Raw genomic sequence first — 22,811 nt, 5'->3', positions numbered from 1 at the left:
TTTGTCCATTTCATAACTCTCCCATGGTGTGTTCACCGTGAAGTTGCCACCTAATTGTTAGTAGTACATAGAGCAAGGAATTCTACCAAGAATAATTTGCTTTGCCTATACAAAGACACTCATCATTCAAAGACAGGAATTTTGGATGGGAAAGCTGAGACACTTCTTTGAAAATAGTCATTATAGGTTAAAGAACTCTAATGCAAAAATATGAGGTAAGAAATACTCTAAAATCCAAAAATTTCTGAATAACAACATGATGCCACAAGTGGAAAATCCCATTCCTTACTCATATGACAGATCACAATCAAAATGCAAGGAGAGTTGGATGTGGGACACATGCTTTTAATCTTAGCACTTGGGATGCCAAAGTAACAGAGTTATCCCAGCATTTGGGATAAAAGATACTCAGCCTCTAATGTTAAATACTTTTTGTAAAAGATAATGAACCTCTAGTGTTAAATATTGATAATTAAAAATTCCAGACAGCAAAAGTCATCTGATACAAATAAAGTTAATTAATTTCTGAGTCAATTAACCATCGTTGTATTTGTAAAGAGTCATGCATCATTTTCACATGAGTTAATGGTTTTCCCCCCATGTTGTTTTCCCCCCTCCATTGTGTTTTGCAAAACATTTGTAATGATTGTATATGAAAACCTGAAATTAAAAAAAAATTCATCTAGGTTTATGTTTATTATTTGTGTGGTTGCTTAGAGGTATTCTTTGGAATATATACCTATATTACTTAGAATCACCTTAATTATTTCTTTTTTTAGTTCAGTTGTTTTGTTTTCCTGTGGTGCTACGTCCTTTAACATGGTAACAGAGTCTGCCATTTCAACTACAGCCCCTTCCCTCTCAATAAAGTCTTGTTTTGGAAAAACATCCTAGGTGAAATGCTTGTTCATTTTACTGTCCCACAATGCAGCTGAGTTTTACGAAATGTGTTTCTTTTCCTTCCCTGTGTGAGCCAAAGGAAGACATCAGCATCCTTTCAACAATATTAGCAGCAAGATTATGAGCTTAAGAGTTCCCAGTGGTTCTATAGTGGAATTTCCCTTTACCCAGGTTCTCTTGGGGTTTGCTTGCTGATTGCCCTGAAGCTGGGAAGCAGTTGTCCCAGTCCCTGCTCTTTCCCCTAGTAATCTGGCCAAACTATGCAAATGTAATTCTTGCTTTCTCACAAATACCCAGGGATGTTGTCTTCCCTGTGCTGAATGACTTTCCTCACCCTGTCCTTTGACATACTTCTGAGCTCCTCTGAATGACAAACTGCTTCATTCTCATTTGTATGCTTTTTAAAAATTATTTACACATACCGTTGTTATTAAAAAGAAAATGCAACAGGGCTATGCCACAGCTGTAAAAGTACATGAAACACAAAACCTTAATTGAAAGATCATTTTAGAGGCCCATTATTCTGATTAATTGTAGGATACTTGTTTTATATTATGTTTTGGAAATACAAATTAGCATCTAAGTAGCTTGTGGAAGGAATTATATTATAATCACACATAATATAATATATATTCTCTATTTTTAATATTTTAAAGTTATTTTTTCCAAAAATGTTCTTTTTCCTCTCTTGGAATGTAAGGTATATTTTTAATAAATTTATGCTTTATTGCTCTGGATTCCTTCAATGATTTGTTTTACACAGTCACGTAGAAAATATTTAGAAAAAAAATCACAAATCATACTGCTACTACTGCTCTCTAATGACTTCTCTATATTTTAGGAATGAGAAATTAGGGCCCCAATATGATATATGGCTTGTCCAGAGTTGTGTAGATTCCACCTCAGGCCAGCAACATGCAGGCACCACCTTAACTGAAGTTCAATTCATTTTATACTTTCTTCCATATTGAAATTTCATTTTCCCAGTGTTATTCTGTTTTCTATGCAATATAGTCCATTACATACTTTGTTGGTAGAGATAGCTTTCCACCTTTATTGGGACAGCACCCAGGCTCTGAGTTTAGGCACTGACCAAAAAAAGAAAGGAAGGGAGGGAGGGAGGGAGAGAAGGAGGGAGGGAGAGAAGGAGGGAGGGAGGGAGGGCCTTATGTAGACCGTAGATCTCTTTAGCAAGGAAATTGTAATGCTGAGAAACACAATCCAGTTTGCTGAATGTTAAGTTAGGTTTTATTCCAAGTTTATCACTATGCCTTTTTCCATATTGAACAGCACCTATAACTTGCCCAAGAATCCTGACAGACCACTCAGTGAATAGCCACACTCATAACTGTTTAATAAGCCACTTTTATAAAACATGGTATTATTTAGTGCTAGATGGATTTAGACATGAGTTGTTAATTTGTTTTTAAAATATTTAAGTGCCTACTAAATGTGAAGCACCGACCCTTAAGGGGGATAAACCTATCTTCTGTTACTAGCTTTCTGTTTTCTGCTGGTAATATCTAGGTTTTTAAAGGTTTTAGAAGGATCATATGAGATAATTCTCACAAAGTACAGAGCACAGCACCCTTCAATAATATAGAATAGAATAACTACTACTATTATTTCCACTCTTCCTAATAATATTATTAAGGCATGATTGCATTATACTACAGAGAATAGATTTTTTAAATAAATAATTGTAATATAGACTAATAAATACTTTAATATAGGCCTATACAAGATTCAGAAAGAGTAATAAATGTACTTATAAAGGTCAAAGAAGTTTTTAATAGCATTAATCATAGTTTAGCTTAAGGTTGAAAGATGAAGAGTCCATCAAATGGTCATGGCAAGGATATTGGATGCAAAGGCATTTCCTGTAGCCATGACATATATAAGATGACCATTTAAGAATCAGCTTGGAAAACTGAAGCTAGCTGTGTAACAAACAAGTTCAAGTCCTATGCAGAAAAATCTGGATATGGAAAGATTATTGTGCATTTCTGAAACATGTTAAGGCACAGAGAAACTATGTACTTATGTACATATGTATATAATGTATTGTATTATGTTATATACAATATATAAATATATAATGATAATATATATAACATGTGTAATATGTATCATATATGTATATATATATATATATGTTACAAAGATAATTCTAATAAAAGTATCCATGTTGGAATTGAAATCAAACTGGGAAAAGAGAAGCCAGCAAGCCAGGGAGCCATCAAGGCCAGGAAGGACAGACAAGTTGCTGAATCAGGAGTGAGGACATGAGCCTCTCTCTGGTCCTGGTCTAGGAAGAGCAGGATGCACCAAGAAGCCCAACCTGTCCCTAAAGTTATTTCCTCCACCCTCATGGTCTTTGGTACTGGCACATCTTGTTCCATGTAGTTGCCATGTTATTTTTGCAACTGGCCCTGGATGGGCAACTACTGAGTGTCACAAATAAGTCAAAGGTTTTTTTTCCCCCTAAACCACAAGCGGAGCAATGAGGTCCCCTGGCCATCTATTCCAGAATCATCTTGGGGATTTGTTAAAAATGCCTGTTTCTAGATCTTCCAGGAATCAAAGTCCCTTTGGACATAAAACTTCTCCATTTTACAGTTTCCCTAGTGGAGAGTGACTTTGAGAACCCCTGAGGATGGTGCTTACACTCAGCTAATAATTTATCTGGCTCCAGGAACTTAAAAAAATAGCCCTTAAGACATTATTCCTCTGAAGATGTGAAGTTTTAGGTTGAACAGGGAGTCCTAACACAGCAGGAGCATTCCTGGGGACCTCCACTTAGATTTAGAAACCATTGCCCAAGATTGTCTTCCTGGTAGATTATCTTGCTGCTGCTTCAATAAATGAAATAATTAGTCCTCTGACCTTTCCTCATGTAATTACAAAGGGATAGCTGAGTTGTAATTTTATAGAATTAACCACAGAAAGTTTTTGAAAAACAAAGAGGTTAAGATGAAAGAAGGTCCCCCTCACAACTTATTACCATGAAGACATCGCCTTGAAATGGAACAGCTACCAATGACCAGCAGTTAAGAACTTGGTGCCCTATTAGCAGAAAATTTCCTGACACAGGACACACAATTGCCTTTGATCTAATCAATTGCATCAGAGCCCTTTTCTTACTCCTCTGATTTGCCTGAGACTCTAGGGGAACTCCCTTTGACTGTGTAAGGCCTGTGTTTCCAGTTCAGAAATGAAGGATCATCACTTCTCCATGCGCTCACTTGCCAGGGTGTGGGAGCTGTGTTGAGTCTGAAAAAGATCTAATGCAACAATGGACCTGCTTGGGGAATGAAGGTGGGAAAATTGCGAATGGAGCAGCTTAAAGTGATGAGTCACAAATCCCAAAGCAGTATTTCCTGAACCTGAGTCCTCCTCAACATCTTTTGTTGAGCTTAGAACAACAACAAAAGGACACCTGGGCTTCTCCACCATGCTAGAATCTAATGAATGCCAGAAACAGAACAATATGCATTAGGTTTAGGTCTGTCCCCATGGTTTCCTTTTTCCTGGTCTAATGAATCTCTCATGAGAGATTTTGTGTCTATCAAAATGCTTTGCTACATAAGAAAAATTGGTCATATATGTGTGTATGTATACACACATATTATACATATACATGTGGATATTTTGTTTCTGAGAATAAAAATTTCTTTCTTAGAAAAGTTTTTCAGGCAAGTAATAGTGACAGCCTTTTGCCTTAATTCAAAATGGAATAAGTAAACAGGCTTCTATCCAGAGAACTTCTAGGAGTTTGAGATTCTGAAAGAGACAGTGAGTGTTCTCCTACTGAAAAATGTGACTCTTCCTCCTATTGTTTAAGTATGTACAGAATTTGTTTTAAAAAAGAATAGTGCTAAGAATACAAGTAAACTGTCTTGTCTAGCTCCATGGACAAGGGAATAATTGACTTTGAAGTATAGATCGCTCAACAACTCATTTGACTGGAAATTTTCAGGAAGTTCTTCAAAAGAAAAAAAGAAATCCCACTGCAACTTTAAAGTTATTTTGTCCAGAATTATTAGGTACAGACTGACTTTACCCAGAATTATTAGGGAAAGTGTTCAGAAAGGCTTCACTGAGCAAATGTCACTTGAATTAGTTGTTGAAGTTGGCCAGATAGAGGAATTGAAAAGATGAGCCCTATCTAGGGAGTGGGCATAAAAAGAAAAAGGGAGGGATAGGAGTGGTATGTTGAAGAATCTTATATAAATCTTATATAAAAATCTTTTGGAAACCTGTATGTTTAAAAATCTTCTATAAAGATGGGTATGGTCACAGAGTTTGCAATCCCAATATCCCAGCAGTAGAGAGGCTGAAGCAGATCACAGGACAGGGGCTATCCTGGGCTACATAGTGAAACAATGCTGGAAAAAAAATAAAAATAAGAACATCTTCTTATATTAAAGTTTGCAGGAAAAATAACACAAGGCTAATGAGTGAGTCACCTAATTTAACCTTTCCAGGTACTTGGCCTCACTTATTTTATCTGCAAAATAAGGTAATAAGCATTTACCTCCCTAAAGCCAGGAGGCTCAATTTGATTATCTTTTCCTGCATTAAGTAGCTAAAAAACCTATCATTCAATTATTTATTTTCTCATTCATCATTTCTGATGATTTACTCCTGCTTCTCTGTGTCTAATAATTTCCTTTTCCCGTGATTCCCTTTTAAATTCCCCTCTCTGTAAAACTGTCCCCAAAGGATCTTACTTAGAGTTTGCCCTTGTATTCTCTGAACTACTGAAGCATTTGATGGCCCAGGATACTGAGACACCTTTTGTTCGTTGATGACAATCTTTAAGTATACATGTGACTCCAATCTTGTGAGTAGGATTATTGATTACTATTGAATAGGATTATTGATTATCAGGATGTTGACCAAGATCATGTAAATTATCATTTCAGTAAAATTTAATGGTGTACAACTATATTCCTAGCATTAAGGAGACTGAAGCAGAAGGAACTCAAGGTCAAAGATAGACTAGATGAAACAGTAAGAACTGACATCAAAAACAAAGCAAATCAATTAAAATTAATATATAGTCCCTTCAATGTGCATGTTCTCTCATCCTATAATAGACCTACTGAGAAGGCTGCTAGTTTCTAGTAGATTTAGATATATAGGGATTTGATTTGGCTTTCATTAGCTAAACAATTAACTCTCTAGTGTCTGTGTGTATCCAGGATATGTGTGTGTGTGTGTGTATGTATGTGTGTGTGTGTGTGCTTGTTCTAGGGCTTAGATTCAGGGCCTGAGTGTTGTCCCTGAGGAAATTGTGCTCAAGGTTAGCACTCTAGCACTTGAGCCACAGCTTCACTTCCAGCATTTTGCTGTTTAATTAGAAATAAGGGTCTTGTGGATTTTCCTGTCTGGGCTGGCTTTGAACCACAATCGTCAGATGTCAACAGATTCTGAGTACTAGGACTATAGGTATGAGCCACCAGCTTCTAGCTTATCTAGACTTATTGATTCAGAAACAGCATGTAGTATATTTCTAACCATGGGGAAATTTTTAACTAAATTATTAAAAATATACTTAGGTGAAATACATCTGTGGCTAGTGAGGCAAATAATTATTTTTGAAATACAAAGTTGGGTGTAAAAAAGGAAAGTAGTCAGCAAGTTAGATTCTCCCCACATGCTCTAAAAACAGATGGAAGTACACACCATTACAGATTTTAACTTGAAGCAAGTCAATACCCATTCACATGCCACCACTACCACCACCAAAGCAATACTTTTATTTTGTAGGACTAAATCATTTCCATTGGAATCAGATAACATACACTAGAAAGTTCTGGCCAGAGATCCATTGATGTAGGTTGCTATAAAACAGTCCCTACACTTTACATATAGTTACATATTGTCTAATTGTTAGTTTAAGTGAGTTTGTTTTTTTTTTAAACAATCTTATTTGGAAATGCTAAAAACAGAGGGCTTACAGCTACATAAGTCAGGCAGAGTACATTTCCTTTTGGATAAGGTCACCCCTTGCTTAGCACTCTCCGTTTTTCCCTTCCATTTCACTCACAAGTTGTATAGTTTTTCCACGTGTTCATCACGGCATCCAGTGAGTACCATTGGTGCATTTGTTCACCTTTTGTCCCTCCATTTCTATGCTTCCCCTTACACTCCCAAAGACAAACAAACAAATGAAACAAAAACAGCAAAAAAGAAAAAACCTCTTGTTGCCATTTCCTGGTGTTCATTTCAATAAGTATGATTTTGTATGATCAGATGCACATAGGCGTTGTATCTTTCTGTTCTTCTAAGAGCATCCTCCTTTGGTCTCACTGTGTGTAAATGCCTAGAGACCCATAAAATTCATTATGTTCCAGTATATTTTATATCTAGCTTTCACATATGAAAGAGTTACATGAGCTTGGCTTACCTCAGTTAACATGATTTGTTTTAGGTCTGCTTTAAAGAATCTTATTCTATTACTTTGAACATACTCTTGAAACGTGTGGTACTCATGTTTGGAATAGAACGGAGAAAATTAATCTCTTAAATGAGCAATTACTCACAGAACTCTAGTGAAGGGACAACAAGATTGGAGAACTCGCTTGTGTAGAGAGCCATGGTGCTTCTTTGGAATCCACAGAAAACAAATCTGGCAGGCAGAAAGAAATCTCAGGGAACTTCTTCTTGAGGGAAATGCTTTTTAATAGGCTTGATTACCTTGATTTTTACCCTTTGCTATAACTTCTCAGATAGCTGCATACCGATGAAACTTCCAAGCCATCACTTGATCCCATAACTAAGTTTCTCTACCATTTGTTTACTTGGCATTGTTAGAGTGTTCCATACAGTGCCTTGCAAGAAAGGAAAGCAGGAAAGGGTGGGGAGGGAACAAATAGGAGCTAAGAAAGCAAGTGATATGAAAAATAGTCTATTGGTCATGCCTGAGCAAGTAAGTAGAAAACAACCCAAAGGTTACATCCTGCAGCATTGTTCTTCTAGGGAGTGGATTACAACTCACAGTCCTAAAGAAAAGAAACCAGCTGTTTAGTGATGGGTGAATCAAGTGACAAATATATTGAAAGAGAACAAGTTGGTATAAATATTGATCACCATAGTTCTATCAGATTTCGCCTTCATGCATCCTTCCTACTATAATAATGTAAATATTAAAATTATTTTATGTAACTCTTTAAGCCATTCTTTGCTCATAATCCTTGGTAAAGCAAAATATTTATTTCAATGTTGCACTTATGTAATGCTGCATGAAAATTCTGGTTCTTAAGACCTAGTCCTTGTCCTCATCCACTCCCATGTCAGAAGTTCTGGTTTTAAATTGGTACCCTAGAATTCGGAAACACAGATCTAATTAATAGGAGGTATATAAATGTTTCCATTTTGCAAGAGTTCTGGACTATGTCCTAACTATCAAAGATCGTGTTGGAAGAATTAAGTGCACTTAGAAGCCAGGAGTAAAGCAAGATAGGTGATTTTGGTAACATGGAAAAGCAATAAGGCAAGAGCAGAATGAAACAAAAAACTCACACCTAGGCAGCGGACATCTTGTAGGAGATAGGAAAACAAATGCTAGTGGCAATTGTAGATCAACAAAACTAGAAATCAGGACATAAGTAAGAAATTAAAATACTTCCTGCATCAAAATTAAGTGCTTAACTCCCATGTACATTACTACATTATTCACAATAGCTACATTACAGAAACAGTCTTACAACTGCCAAATGATCAGGAAAATGTGATATTTAGATATATAACACATAAATGTGGTATTTATATACCTTTAAACATATACACATGTATATATATATATACATACATACAAATACATATATATGTGAATGACAGAATTTTATTCATCCATCAGGACAAATAACACTGTCACAAGGAACTTAAGGTGTTAGGTGGTGATAAGTAGGTAAGAGGGGGTGGAGAAATGATAAAAGAGGTCAGACTCACCAAAATAATGCATTGTACACATAAATGAACATGTTGAATTGAACCCCTTTATCCAACCATTTAAAGATAATATTAAAACAGGAAAATAAATTAAATGCTTAAGAGTAATTTTAAGATGAGGCTAATTTTAAGAGTTTGAGTCGAAATAGCTAAACATCTATCTTTTACACTTTTGGTGCTTTCTTTAGAATTGAGAGGTGACATTCATTTTGGAGTCTCACCTCCTTATTAATAACTATTGATAATATTTACATAGTGCTTAATTCAGACCAGGCATTGTTCCAAGGGCCAGAGCCACAGGTAGAATAAAAATGTGAATCTTCGCAGTGATCCTACCATGTGAGCACAATCGTCTTATAGTTACAAATGAGTAGAGTAAGGCATAGAACTATTAGAGGACTTGATCCTGGTGATCTGGGTGTTGTAAATATTATACCTACTTTTAGTCCCAAGTACCTAGAGCAAACAAAAGCTGGTACTCTGACTCCTGGGACTACAGAAAAGACCTGTGGCCAAGAAAGGCTTTGACAATGACCCTCATCCACCTGAGCAGCACAATACATTCCAGGTTGGGCTGTGTAAAATGTTCTCTTTTTGGATCCCTGTCAAGGTTCCTCTAGGGACGATCATAACATGCCTCACCCAGTGACACTCTCCAGGGAACTAAAGTCTCTAGCTGAAGCATAACAAATCTTATATGCATATCTTCTTTGTTCCTCTCACGTGTAGACAATCTTTGTTCCACTTAGCCATGCTATGATCACCCTACTTATTGTTAGTATTTCATTTATGTAAACCCATTTTTCTGTGTGTGTGTGTGTGTGTGTGTGCATGTGTGTGTGTAACTTGTAAATCAGAATTTACCTATCACCTGAATTTGAATATTGGCCAAATAGAAAATGTAAGAACTATTTATTTGCAATCACTAAGGAATCAATTAAAGACACTCACTTCTTCCTTCAAAAAAGATAAACAATTTTTTGTGTATTGCTTTACATTTCCTATGATTAGCTTTTACATCTGCGTGATCTCTGCTTGGATTACATTTTTGTATGAACACTGGGAGTGAATGGACAATGACTATGGTGAGCTAGAACAGGCCTGGTGAAGCTTTGTGTTGTCTAGATCTCTTTCAGGTATCACAAGTCACGAGTGAACTGAAATCTTTACAGTCTCATTGGAGAGCAAAGTGGAGAAGGCCTCCTTTGAGGGCACTGGTTATGTCAATAGCTTGTACCCCTGGACAACTTAAGTCCCTCTCTATACCTTCGAACCTGGTAAGACTGGAGCTCATCCAGAGTTAGGAAATAACTGAGATTAACACAGTCCTTTTTTCCCAGCAATACTTGGCTTGAAAATAAACTCTTGAAGATAGAACACGTTTGAAGAGCCAAAGAAAATAAATGGCATAGTTTGAGAACTTGCAGTGGGAGATATCCGAGAGGCAGAAGTGGGGGTAAGAAAATGGCTTCGTCATAGCCCATTAATCATTCCTCCTAGTTTTATACTAGCTCCTGAATTGAGGGCCAGTACAAAATACATGGACTGTATATCCAGGGCCAATTTTTAGGAGAGTAACTAATTACAATTCTATCCTCCCTTAGCCTTTACATTTAAATGTTAGAAGGCTTTCTTTTGAATTTACAAAAATAAACCTGAAAATATAGCTAAATTGAAGTAATTGATGATTTAAAGGCTAGACATCACTCCATACATGGTAGAACAAATAAAATTATTTAAGACTGACCCAATTGTTGGCATAGGAGTGAAGAAAACTGGAATTCTCATACACCACTGTGGGAATGACCAATAGTACACCTATTTTGTGAAATTATTTGACCATTTATTTAACATTATATGCATTTGCCATGGGATCCAGCTGTCCCATTCCTAAAGAGAAATAAAAGTATCCATGTGAAAGCCCATTCATACAAATGTTGCAAAAGAGCAGCCTAAAATTCAGAAGTATATCTGTATCAGTAAGGGAAGGATTAGCAAATTGTCATCTCCACATGTGATGGTTTATACAATGAAATATAAAAAGAAACAAATAATTTATTCAGAAATCTTCATATTGAGAGTGTAGAAGTTCGTCAGATAAATCTTTCTGCAACAAGTGATAAGATTGCACAGTAGGGCTGGGAATATAGCCTAGTGGAAGAATGCTCGTCTCCTATACATGAAGCCCTGGGTTCGATTCCTCAGTACTACATATACAGAAAATGGCCAGAAGTGGTGCTGTGGCTCAAGTGGCAGAGTGCTAGCCTTGAGCAAAAAAGAAGCCAGGGACAGTGCTCAGGTCCTGAGTTCAAGCATCAGGACTGGCAAAAAAAAATGCACAGTAGATTACTATCTTCCAAGATGACCTTAAAGAAATGGTTATGTATACAATTAGCTTTTTTAAAAAAAAAAAGTAGCAGGAGGTTGAGAAGGAGGGAGAAAAATGAGGAAGGAGCTAACAAGTTTGATAAGAAATGTACTCATTGCCTTATGTATGAAACTGTAACCTCTCTGTACATCATCAATTTGACAATAAATATATTAATAATAATAAAAAAGTAAGAGAAGAAAACTGCAAAAAAAGCACTGACCATCTTGTATGTCTCATTTAGTAAAGAACATAAGTGTAAAGATCAAGAATCCAGAAAGAGGAGAAGATTTTTTTAAAAGACAGATTTACAGAAAAGAAAATAGATTAGACATCAATGCTATATTAGGGAAAGGAAAAGAAAACATTTCTCAGGTAATCCTTATACTGTACATAGCCCCACCTGGAGGAAAACAAAGAGAAATATTACTGCTATGTTTAATAGAGCCTGACTTATTGACTGATTTACCTACCCATCATTTTGTTTTTAAATGATGAATCAACTTGAAAAAAATTTTAATCAATTGATTTATTTATTGTTGAAGTGATGTACAAAAGAATTACCATTTCATAGCTAAGGCAATGCTTAACATTTCTTACCCAACTTGTTACCTCCTCCCTCATTCCCCATCCCCTTACCTCCTCCCACCCACCCTCAGGAACAATTTTTTTAAGCATTTTGAAAATATGGTAAAATTTTAAAAGAATCATTTTTTAAAATCAAAAATAAACAGTACAAGATGCTTTCATGGGGGATGAGAATATGGCTTAGTGGTAAAGTGCTTGACTAGCATGCAAGAAACCCTGGGTTCGATTCCTCAGTACCACATAAACAAAAAAGGCCAGAACTGGTGCTGTGGCTTACGTAGCAGAGTGCTAGCCTTGAGTAAAAAGAAGCCAGGGATATTGCTCAAGCCTTGAGTCCCAAGTGCCAGGACAGGCAAAAAATAAATAAATAAACAAATAAATATAAATAAATAAATAAATAAATAAATAAATAAATAAATAAATAAATAGAACAAAAGATGTTTCCATGGAAAGAAGTTTTATCAATCAGGGTTTATAGAGCATTCTATTATCAACCCTAAAACTGCTTTGAAAAAACACAAAACAAAACAAAAAGCAATATAGCGAGTGCATAGTCTACCTCTTCTCAGGTTCAGGGCTGAGGCACAACACTCCATAACATCTCCAATGCAGGCTTTCCAAGGCTCTACCTGTGACTTCATCATGGAACCTTCTTACCAGCCACAGGATGGTGCTGTGTCCACTTTAGGAGGATATTCACACTTGAATAAGGGGCCTTGCACTGCCAAGAGTGTTGCTCTGACTTCCTTCGATGTTGTGCTTCAACTTGGCTAGATTTTATTGCTACAGCTTCAAGTTCATTAGCCTTTTCTTCTATAGTTTCTAATTGTTCTCATTTGCAACCAGAAAATGTTCATTTCAGATATTTTAATTTTTTATTTATTTATATTATAAAGGTGATGTACAAAGAGGTTATAGTTACATAATTCAGGTAATGAGTTTATTTCTTTTTGCACAATGGCACCCTTTCCTTCACTCTCTCCCAGTTTTTTCTCTCTTGTCCCCACCTACAATTTGTACAGTTCATTTTGAACATAGTGTCTAGTGAGTACCACTGCTGCATCTGTTCATCTTTTGTCCCTCCATTTTCTTGGTTCCTATGCCCTCCCAAAGACAGACAAAGGAATAAACAGGGCAAAAAGAAAAGAAAACAAAAACAACAACAAAGAAAAAAAACCTCTTGTTTCCATTTCCTGGAGTCCATTTCAATTAATATAACTTTCAGTGTTCAGAGGCTCATAGGCATTATGCCTTCACCTTCCTCCCCTAGAGTATCCTCCTTTGTTTAAAGAGTGTTGGTCTTCATTCTTACAGAAATGAAGTTACTTTCATCATCATACTTCTTCCAAGACTTGTTTTTAAGCATTTTTAAGGTGAGTCTAGCATGGCCTAGACCCACTCTTTTTTGAATGCCCTAGTTGAATACTTAGTTCACTCTGCTGCACCTCAACTCCCTGCTCTGTTTGAGGTGAGGGAAGTGCTGTGCAGTCCTTTGGCCATTCTTTCCCTGACCTCACTGAAGATTCACTCTGTTAGTGCACAGCTAAGGGTTTTGGAATGCTCTCCACAGATTTTCATTTACTATAGATGTCTCTCCTTTTCAGAACTTTGTCCTATAGCTTCCAACTGTCTTAAAATCCACCTTCCACCAGGAACTGGTGGCTAAGTCTGTGATGCTAACTACTCAGGAGGCTGAGATTTAAGGATCAAGTTTCAAAGCCATCCTGGTTAGGAAAGTCTATGACACTCTGTCTCCAATTTTCCACCAAAAGCCAGGAATGGATTTGTGGGTCAACTAGTACAGCAATAACCTTGAGAAAAAGAAGGGGAAAAAAACTCAGTGACAGTTCCCAGGACCTAAGTTCAAGCCACAGTTCTGACAACAAAAATGAAAAAAATAAAAATAGAAAGAATCCACCTACCTTTCAATCTTTCTCCACAGTCAGTGAGGCCACCGGCTTTCCTTCATCATCTACTCTTTACACTGCCAGCAGGACTGTATCACTAGGCTGAAAGCTCAGACTAAGTTTGGGGGTCATTTCAAATATTTCTCATGTATTTTTTGTTCTCCAGTATCTAAAAATAGGTCCTTTACTCAGGTGCCAGTAACTCATGCCTGTAATCCTAGCTACTCTAGAAACTGAAATCTGAGGATCAAGATTCAAAGAGTCCAGAGAACCTCTTTTCCAATAAACAGCAAAAATCCAGAAGTGGAGGTGTGGCTCAAGTGGTAGAATGCCATCCTTGAGCAAAAAGCTAAGGGATAGCACTGAGTTCAAGCTCCCCAGTACTGGCACAAAAGACAAACATATAAATGAATGAATAAATAAATAAAATTGAAAGTTAGATGATGGTACCATGCAGGAACCAATGGCTCATGTTACATAGGAGTCTGCGATCTGAGTATAGTCAGCTTGGAAAGTGAAGTCTGGGAGATTATATCTCCAAGAAACCAACCAAGTGTTGGATTGGAGGTGTGCTTCAAGTAGTAGAATGCCAGCTGTGAACAAGAATACTGAGAGCATGAGGCCCTGAGTTCAAGTCTTGATACTGGCACAAAAAATTGCATTAGGATTTTGCTTGAGTAACTATATAATACAAATATGCTAAGCATATCAGTGAACTGCACACTTACAGGTAAATTCTATTGTTTATAAAGACCATTTTAGATCTATTCTCTGGAGCATTTTATGGAGATGAGAAAGGCAGATGAGATTTAAAAAAAAAAGGAGTTCTGGAATGATTTCTTTTACCCACTAGGGCTCTACATGCACTTTGTTTGACATAAATGTTGATTGGAAAAAATGGAAACCACTAGCAAGAAAAAATAACTTGCAAGTTTTGTGCAAAGAACTTATGTCCTGAAGTAAGGAATAATTCCTTTTCCTTAAAGTAGTTATTTAAGCCACTTTCTGTCAGCTAAACAGTCATGTTTGAACTTTGCTTGGGACTGGAATCAATATATTATTTCATTGACTGATACATCTGATCAAAATTTCTGGTTGAGGAGGTGCAGAACATGAACCCAGGTAATTAGCAGTTTGAGAATTTTGCTTGCTTTTACTAAAATAGAAAGTGCCCCTGCAAACTATTTGGGGCAAACAAGCCATGACCAACCAGGTCATAATTCAAATAAACAAACACTATGTCTTAAAGAACTACTCCAAGCATCCTGCCATGCTCTGTAAGACTAAGGGAAGTTTACTCAGCTGTTAGAAGTACTCTTGGGTGGACACCATGAGCCTGGTTTTATCTACCTTCCAACTTCTGTTCCCTCTATTATGGGTGGCTGGTTACAACCCTGGAACAGACATGAAGCTTTTAGCTCCTCAGATGGTTTCAGAAACCATTTGCATGATGGGGTGACCTTGACATCTATAGTTCAGTGATCTATAGTTAACTGGGCCTGCTTCCCAGTTTATAAAATGAGGTGCTTAATCCACACTACTTCTAAAATCCCTTCCAGGCATGCTACTGCATGAGATAAATCAAACAGAATATTCTGCAAATAGAACAGATTATTCTGTAAAGAAAACTGGATATTCACCATTGTGGTGGCTTTTATTATGGTGGTAGTGGCTAGGGCCTTCTCTGTAATAAAAGCTTGGTGTGTTAGTATCTCAGTTTTACACATATTTCTTTCATACACAACTCTGATGTAACTTGTGAGGAACATTATGCCCCCCAAGTAGTTCATTAAAAGTTAATACTTTAATGATGGAAGGGGTGGCATTGATGAAAATGCACTGTAATCATAACCTGATTTATGAAATTGAAATCTCTTTGTGTAACTACTTAATAGAAAAAAGTTAATGTTATTTTCTCAGTATGGAGAAGTTCATATTGAATTGAAAGCATGGATATAACATGCCTACTGAGAAAAAATATCAATATGAAGTGCATATCTGAATATATAATCTTGGCTCTGTGTGGACTAAGGTATATTATCCTGGATTCCATAGCTGTCATCATGTATGTATAATTAATAAGGCAGCCAAAATTATGGGCATTTGTGTACAAAAGGTTCTCTCCTATGACTAGAGATCACATTTTATTTTATCATTCTTATTTTATTTTCATCATCCCTAGCAGTTTAGAGTATAAGACGTTGAGATTGGTTTGCTTATATTCTCTCATATACTCGTGTGCAGATGACACTATTCACTGAGCTTTCCTGAAAGACAAAAGAAGGATGAAGTAGCTCAGTTTTATTGATAAAACTGACACCTAGAAACATATAAATTAAATAATAGCATTTCTTGAAAATCTTCTAAAGAGATCCATATAGACTCTATAGGTAGATATGCTTTGCATATATATATAATAGATGATGCATATCACATATTTATCTGTAAATGGAAAGAACAAGACATGCAGTTTGAAATCAGAAGTTTTCATTGAAAAATATTTAATGCCTACATTAAAGAATATTTTTGCTCTCTTATTACATACTGTACTTTTTAAAATATGCATCATTTTATAGTTTTCAGAACACTGATACATTTGTACACAAAGATATTTAATTTTCTTAGGAAACCTTCGGTAGATAGACAACATCTTGAAAGAGCCTGAATCTTGAGAGGATAAGTGATTTGTCGAAGGCATGTGAGTACTAAATAAAAGGAAATCTATGCCCTTGGATTCAGAGTCTCAGCTTCTTTCTAAAGAGCAACTTATTCTTTGAGCTTTTTATTAATTGTTCATTGACTAAGTTATTAGAAGCACTACAGTCAATTATGCTTATCCTTGCCTTTTAAGGTTATGAAGAACAAAATGCATTCTTCATTGTACATATTAAAATCCCATATTAACTAAAGATATTTGTTTCTCCACACAGATGGTCCTTCCTTTGGACTATTTTATATTATGTCAGAAGCTACCTTTTTAGTTCATTTTGGTGCTGGTGGGATTTGGGAGGAGGAGAATCATTGACCTGCTTCCCTCGACTATGTAGAAATGGAAAGACGACCTGGGAGGCCATCTTGAGAGGGAACAAAAGGGGCTTGAGAAAGACTGAATTTTGGAACTAAGCCAATGAGTTTTAATCCCAACGTCACTGCAGATTTCTAGTTTTGTATCCTTAGGTACATCATCATGTGAATCTCAGGTTCCTTATCTGGTAAGAGAGCTAATGAATATTACCACAAAGGCATGTTGTGAGAACTGGGGAGATCATACTTGGAAATCTGCAGACATGGTGGGCCACGTCCTGCTTTTTACACATATTAAGTCATCCAGGAGTCAGAGAGAGCATTTCAGTTTCCTATCCATAGTCTACAATTTTTGTTCATGCTTTGGTATTGATTGGAAAAAGAATGAGAAGTTAATCCTGGAATAGGGCAGAGGACTGGCAAACATTTTTGCCAGTTTTTTGTTGCATGGATTCATGTTTACTTTGGTTCATGTGTGAATGGAAAAATCAGAGTCCACACATTTCTAGTTTATTTAGCTGTTTTTTTTTTCTCAGTTCATCAAACCAAACGCATTTTATAAGATTACAGTTACACATTCATCTGTCAATGTTTTCTCTTGGTTCTTACAAAGTGAAAGAAAAAGGAACATTAATTTTCATTGGTTTAGAACCTATGGTTGAAATGTGCAGTAAAGAAGAAAATTATGAGAAACCGTTCACTTACCACCACCATCTGCCCATCCACCAGCTTTCTCCGTATAGTCATTTCCTTGTCACCCCAGTCCTGAACTTGAACCAAAGTGTCATTGTCTAAGGTTACTGTACTCTGAAATACAGGTAGAATCAAGTCAAATACATGTTTGCACACTAACATTTTATCAGATATTAATTTCTTTTCCCATGTTGTGTTGGCTCAGTTAGTTTTAGGATAAATTCCATATTTTATGGCTTTTTCAATAGTCTTGTTGATTGTTTTTTCTAGGGAGAAAAAGTTATCAGGGTAAAAACAAAGGCTGGGTCCTGGTGACTCATGCCTGTAATCCTAGCTACTCAGGAGGCTGAGATCTGGGATCACACTTAATCTCCAATTAACCAGCAAAATGCTAGAAGTAGAGGTGTAACTCGAGTGAAAAAGGACCAGACTTAAGCAGAAAAAAAGACAAGTGTGTGAGTCCCTAAGTCAAGCCCCAGTATCGATACACACACACACACACACACACACACACACATACACACACACAAAAGTACAAAAATAACTTAATGGGGCTGTTAATGTGGCTTAGTTGTAGAGTGCTTGCCTATCAGGCATGAAGCCCTGGGTTCCATTCCTTAGTACCACATAAACTGAAAAAGCTGGAAATGATACAGTGGCTCAAGTGGTAGAGTGCTAGCCTTGAGCAAAAGAAGTTCAGGGACGGTGCCCACCCCCTGAGTTCAATCCCTAGGACTGGCAAAAACAAAACAAAACAATGAATAACTTGAAGAGCAAGTGAAATTTTCTTACCTTTTACTGTATAGGCAAACTGTTGTCTTTATACAAAATACTATCTTTATACAAAAAGATAATAGCTTGTCTATATAGTATATGTGTGTGTATCACAATTAAGTTCCAACTTAAATTCGTATGTACTAAATTAAAACTTGCATATGAAGACCAAGTTAATGGAGAAAAGTTTCCTTTGCTCTTGATTACTCAAAAATATTTTTCATTTTTTAATTCTTGTAATTTATTTTGGTTTAAGATAGTACAGATACCTTTATTAAACATTTGGGTAAAAAATTCTTTTGACATTAATTATAAATATACATTTTATAGTATATAGAGCAATCCTCTGCTGAGTTCCCATTCATTCAAGTAACAAGTAGTTCTTTATCCATCATTATGGGTTCTTGGAAACAGGTCAGTGATTCCTGTCTGCAGTGCTTACATCATGGGTGTGAAGAACCAGACAATAAACAATAAGGTCTAAATAGAATATATATTATGAATAAAAGTCATGTGGCAATTGGAGCCTGTGTGTCGCTTCCAAGTTGAGACTAAAAGAAGCCCAAAGTGTCTCTGTCTTGTTGATCAAGGAAGACCCCAAGTTTCATATGTTGCAGTAACAAAGCACTTGAACTTCCTTTAGCCAGAATCCCAGAAATATTAAGAGGGGCAGAAATCCTCCCTGCCCATCCTCCACCTCCCACAAATTTCCTCATCTCCACTTCACCCCATCATGGCTTATGTATTCTGAATTACAAACAATTCCCCACTGTATAAGGCCATTAAGGGTCTCTGACTCATCTGTGGCAGGGTCACAACCTTGCCTATACCCACTAACACAAGTTTCATTCACCGTATTTCTCTATGTGGAAAACTTGAAAAGGGAGAGTTTTGTTTCTGAGAGCACTAAATTGTAATGACAGACATGATCCTCAAAATTTGGTCCCGCAAGCATTTATATTGTCAGGTGCCCACCTCAGACTCAATCTCCAACTCCATCCCTGACCACCAGGCATTTTTCCACAAGGATCCTAAAAGCTCTTAATGTCTACTGAAGTTCCCTATCTTCAAGCTTATGGTTTAACTGAAAGATTATCTAATAAAGACCTTGACATGTTTGCTACGATTGCTTACTTAGAATGATTTGTTTTTGCTTTTGTTATTGAGACAGAGTCTTACTATGCAGCCCAGGCTCTCCTAGAACTGCAATGTCACCAAGGCCTGGCCTCAAACTCATGATCCTCTTGCCTCAGCCTTCAGAGTGCTGGGATTGCAGATGTGCTCCACCAATCCCCAAAGAGGGATTTTATATTAACATCTGTAAAAAAGGTATCTGAAAGGCTGTTTTGAAAATCACCTTTGTTTTATTGCCAACAGGTGCAGTTTCTTCAAATTCTTCCCCCAGTCTAAAAGAGATTTCAGAGTTTTTAAAGATGCTTCTAGTCTTTATGGTGATTACATCTCCATCAGCACTGATAGTCACAATGGGTTTTGCCAGGCAACCTAGTTTCCTGCTGGCTTTTCTTATTCCTAAAAATCAGATAAAATAGGAAAAAAGTTCAGTCTCATTGACTCTAAGAACTCACGTAATTTGTATAAAGAAGCTTTCTGAGGTTTCTTTCCCTCTGTTTTGTGTTTTTTTTTTCTGTGATAGAATACCATTAACCACATATACGATATTAACCATTTTAAATGTATAACTCAGTGACATTATGGACATCATAATATTGTAAATCTCTACTATATACAGATTTTTTAAAGAAAAACCAACAACACAATTACTGTATTATATATGTTACTGTTCAGTATTCTTTTGTTCCTGCGATTTCTGGCTCTTGAACTTGGGGCCTGTGTGCTGTTCCTGAATCTCTTTGCACTCAAAGCTAGCATTCTACCACTTGAGCTACAGCGCCACTTGCAGCTTTTTCTGAGTAGTTTATTAGTGATAAGAGTTTCATGGACTCTTCTGCCTGGGCAGGCTTTGAATGATGATCCTCAAATCTCAGCCTCCTGAGTACCTAAGATTACAGGCATGAACCACTGATGCGCAGCTTATTCTTCAGTCTTTTTCCTCTTATCTCTATGTCTTAGAGATTTAGGGTATGGGGATACTAAGGTTTAAACTCAGGGCCTGGACACTGTCCCTTAAACTTCTTTTGGCTTAAAGATAGTACTATACCTCTTAAGCCACAGCTCCACTCTTAGCTTTTAAGCTGGTTAATTGGAGCTAAATGTCTCAGGCTTTCTTGCCAAACCATGATCCTCAGATCTCAGCCTCCTGAGTAGCTAGAATTACAGGTTTGAACCACCAATGGACAGCTGTCTTAGAGATCTTTAATGGAACTACACATAAATGTTATTTTATAGCTATATGATATTCCAGAGAATACATAAAAGAAATTTTATTTTCTCTGTCATTCCTTGATGATCAACTAACTTGTTTTTATTTTATTGTTAGAAATGATTATATCTTCAGTGAACCGACTTATACATACAGCTAGTGTAATGCATGTAGGAACATTTTAGTAGAAATAGAATTTCTCTGGGTACAGTGGTGCATGCTTGTGATCCCAGTTACTCAGCAGGTGAAGGCAAGAGGATGAGAGTTCAAGGCTAGTGCAGGCAATAGGAGCCCCATCCTGTCTCTAAAGGAAAATGAAAACAAAAGGGCTGGAGTGCATGGTTCAAATGGTGGAGTACTTATCTAGCATGTGAAAGCCCCTAGGTTCAATCCCCAGTACTGCAACAAGGAAAAAAAAAAGATACAGAATTCTATATACAACAATACGTAAGGTAGATATCAAAGAAAGGTTACAGTGGGGAAATGTGATTTATGGAATTCATGTTGAAAAGCTTAATCATTGCATTTAATAATTAGATAATGCTTCCCCAAGATATTTACATTCTAATCCCTAGAACCTGTGACTACTACCTTGCACATCAGAGAGGCTCTTTTAAGGACTTGAAATGAGAAGGTTATCCTGAGTTATCAGAAAGAACCCTAAATATAATCAGAAGTTTGTATATAAATGAGAGGAAGGGGAATGTTAGACTCTAGAAGAGAAGGCAAAGAGATAATAGAGGCAAAGATTGCATTGTTGTAGCCAGAGGCCAAGGAACACTAGTAGCCAGCAGAATCTGGGAAATAAGATCTATTTTTTAAGTCCCCTAATGATTAAAGCAAATAAATGTTTATAATCATTTTTTAAATAACCGTGATTTTTAAATTATTTAAAGTACTTTCTGTCTAGTGACTAGTGTTTATATAAATCCCTGATAAACTGTATGAGGGATCATGTCATTTCCAGTCTAGTTAGCTTTGTCCAGAACTGAGTGCTTCTTGTTGACTTGATATTTATCCTTTCAATGTGAAAAATTAAGAGATCCAAGATTAATTGCATTTTATATAGAACAAAATATGTGCCTTTAAAACTCTCATACTGATATGTAAGTAGATATAATATGTAAATAAATATAACTTACCCAGCTCCTTCATGTAATTTTCATAATTTTCACAAGAAATAGATTTCCATGTTCCTTGGAGCTGGTCCACCATTCTGAAATAACTTGATCCCAGAGAAAAATAGTTTCAGGTGAGCAGTACAGTTCAGGGTAGAATTTCTCCCAGGATGTACCAGGTTCCAGGTTCCACCTCACCACTTTAAAAACAAAAAAGAAAAAAAAAATCATATGGATGTCTGTGTTGGTATTTCATGAAATAGAAGTGAAACTTCTAATGCAGTTGTGGGCAAAAAGAACAGTGAGATGAAAAAACACTGACATACAAAAGGAGAACTTGTCCTTGTGATTTTTCTTTACTAGCATCTAGATTAGCAAAGTTCAGGTCTGTTGTGTATTCATCACAAGTATTTCATTTAAAAAAAAACAGCTGCTTGTTGGCTCTTTTATTATTATTTTTCCTAACAATTTGAAATATACTGTGTACATGGCATTTGAAGGAAAGAGTTAACTTTAGGGTTAGAACAAGTAATTTAATAATAAGTAAAAGAGAGGAAATAGTTACACACACATACACACAGATTTTTGTTACTGATGGTTTTCTAGCTGCCATATCAATCCATCCTGAGATTAGTGAGTCCTGTGGCTTGAGCCACTTTCTGACTCCTCCCACCCCCAACATGGGTAATAAGGACAGCTACTCTTAGCATTTTCCATCAAGATTGTTTCCTTATCAATCATAGACTCCCCACTATCCATGTTCAAATTGCCCTCTGTCCTCAATTGACTGGCTGACAAACAAACCCGTTGAAGCTTTTTTATTCTTTATTTAGTTCCAGAGTGTCCCTTATTATGCTAGGCATGATCTGAGGAAAGTTCTGGTGTGACTGTGGTGACCTAGCAATCTGGCTACTTGCCCATGTGATGACCTTATCCCTTCTAGTCTTGGTCAGGCTCAATCTCAAATGCAGTCTTATGACAGAGTGTTGTTAGGCTTGCCTGAACTCAGAGCTTTGTGGGTCTCATAGAACCCAGGTCATAATGAATAGTTTGGAATTCATGGTGTCCCAGTCAAGAACTCTCTCTGGGCTCAGTAACACACCAAGCATTCATATATATATATATATATATATATATAT

General features: G+C 36.5%; 1 protein-coding gene across 2 annotated transcripts; it reads right to left on the bottom strand.

Annotated features, from left to right (window-relative positions):
- Positions 1–15,041: 15,041 nt before the first annotated feature.
- Fabp12 (fatty acid binding protein 12) lies at positions 15,042–21,782 on the bottom strand. 2 transcript variants are annotated; one of them, XM_048358898.1, is made up of 4 exons: positions 21,697–21,782; positions 19,571–19,743; positions 17,452–17,553; positions 15,042–15,989 (listed from the first exon to the last, which is right to left on the bottom strand). In XM_048358898.1, exons 1-4 carry the CDS (start codon positions 21,767–21,769, stop codon positions 15,939–15,941), a joined length of 399 nt encoding a protein of 132 aa, XP_048214855.1. In that variant the 5' UTR covers positions 21,770–21,782; the 3' UTR covers positions 15,042–15,938. The 2 variants fall into 2 exon arrangements, with proteins under 2 accessions (XP_048214855.1, XP_048214854.1); XM_048358897.1 differs by lacking the exon at positions 15,042–15,989 and having other exon boundaries at positions 17,217–17,553.
- Between the last annotated feature and the right edge of the window lie 1,029 nt (positions 21,783–22,811).

The sequence above is a fragment of the Perognathus longimembris genome, chromosome 12 (genome assembly GCF_023159225.1).
Source record: "Perognathus longimembris pacificus isolate PPM17 chromosome 12, ASM2315922v1, whole genome shotgun sequence".
In the NCBI taxonomy this organism is placed as follows: Eukaryota; Metazoa; Chordata; class Mammalia; order Rodentia; family Heteromyidae; genus Perognathus; species Perognathus longimembris.
The sequence above is the reverse complement of the archived record's forward strand: the minus strand, read 5'-3'. Positions and strand labels throughout refer to the sequence as shown.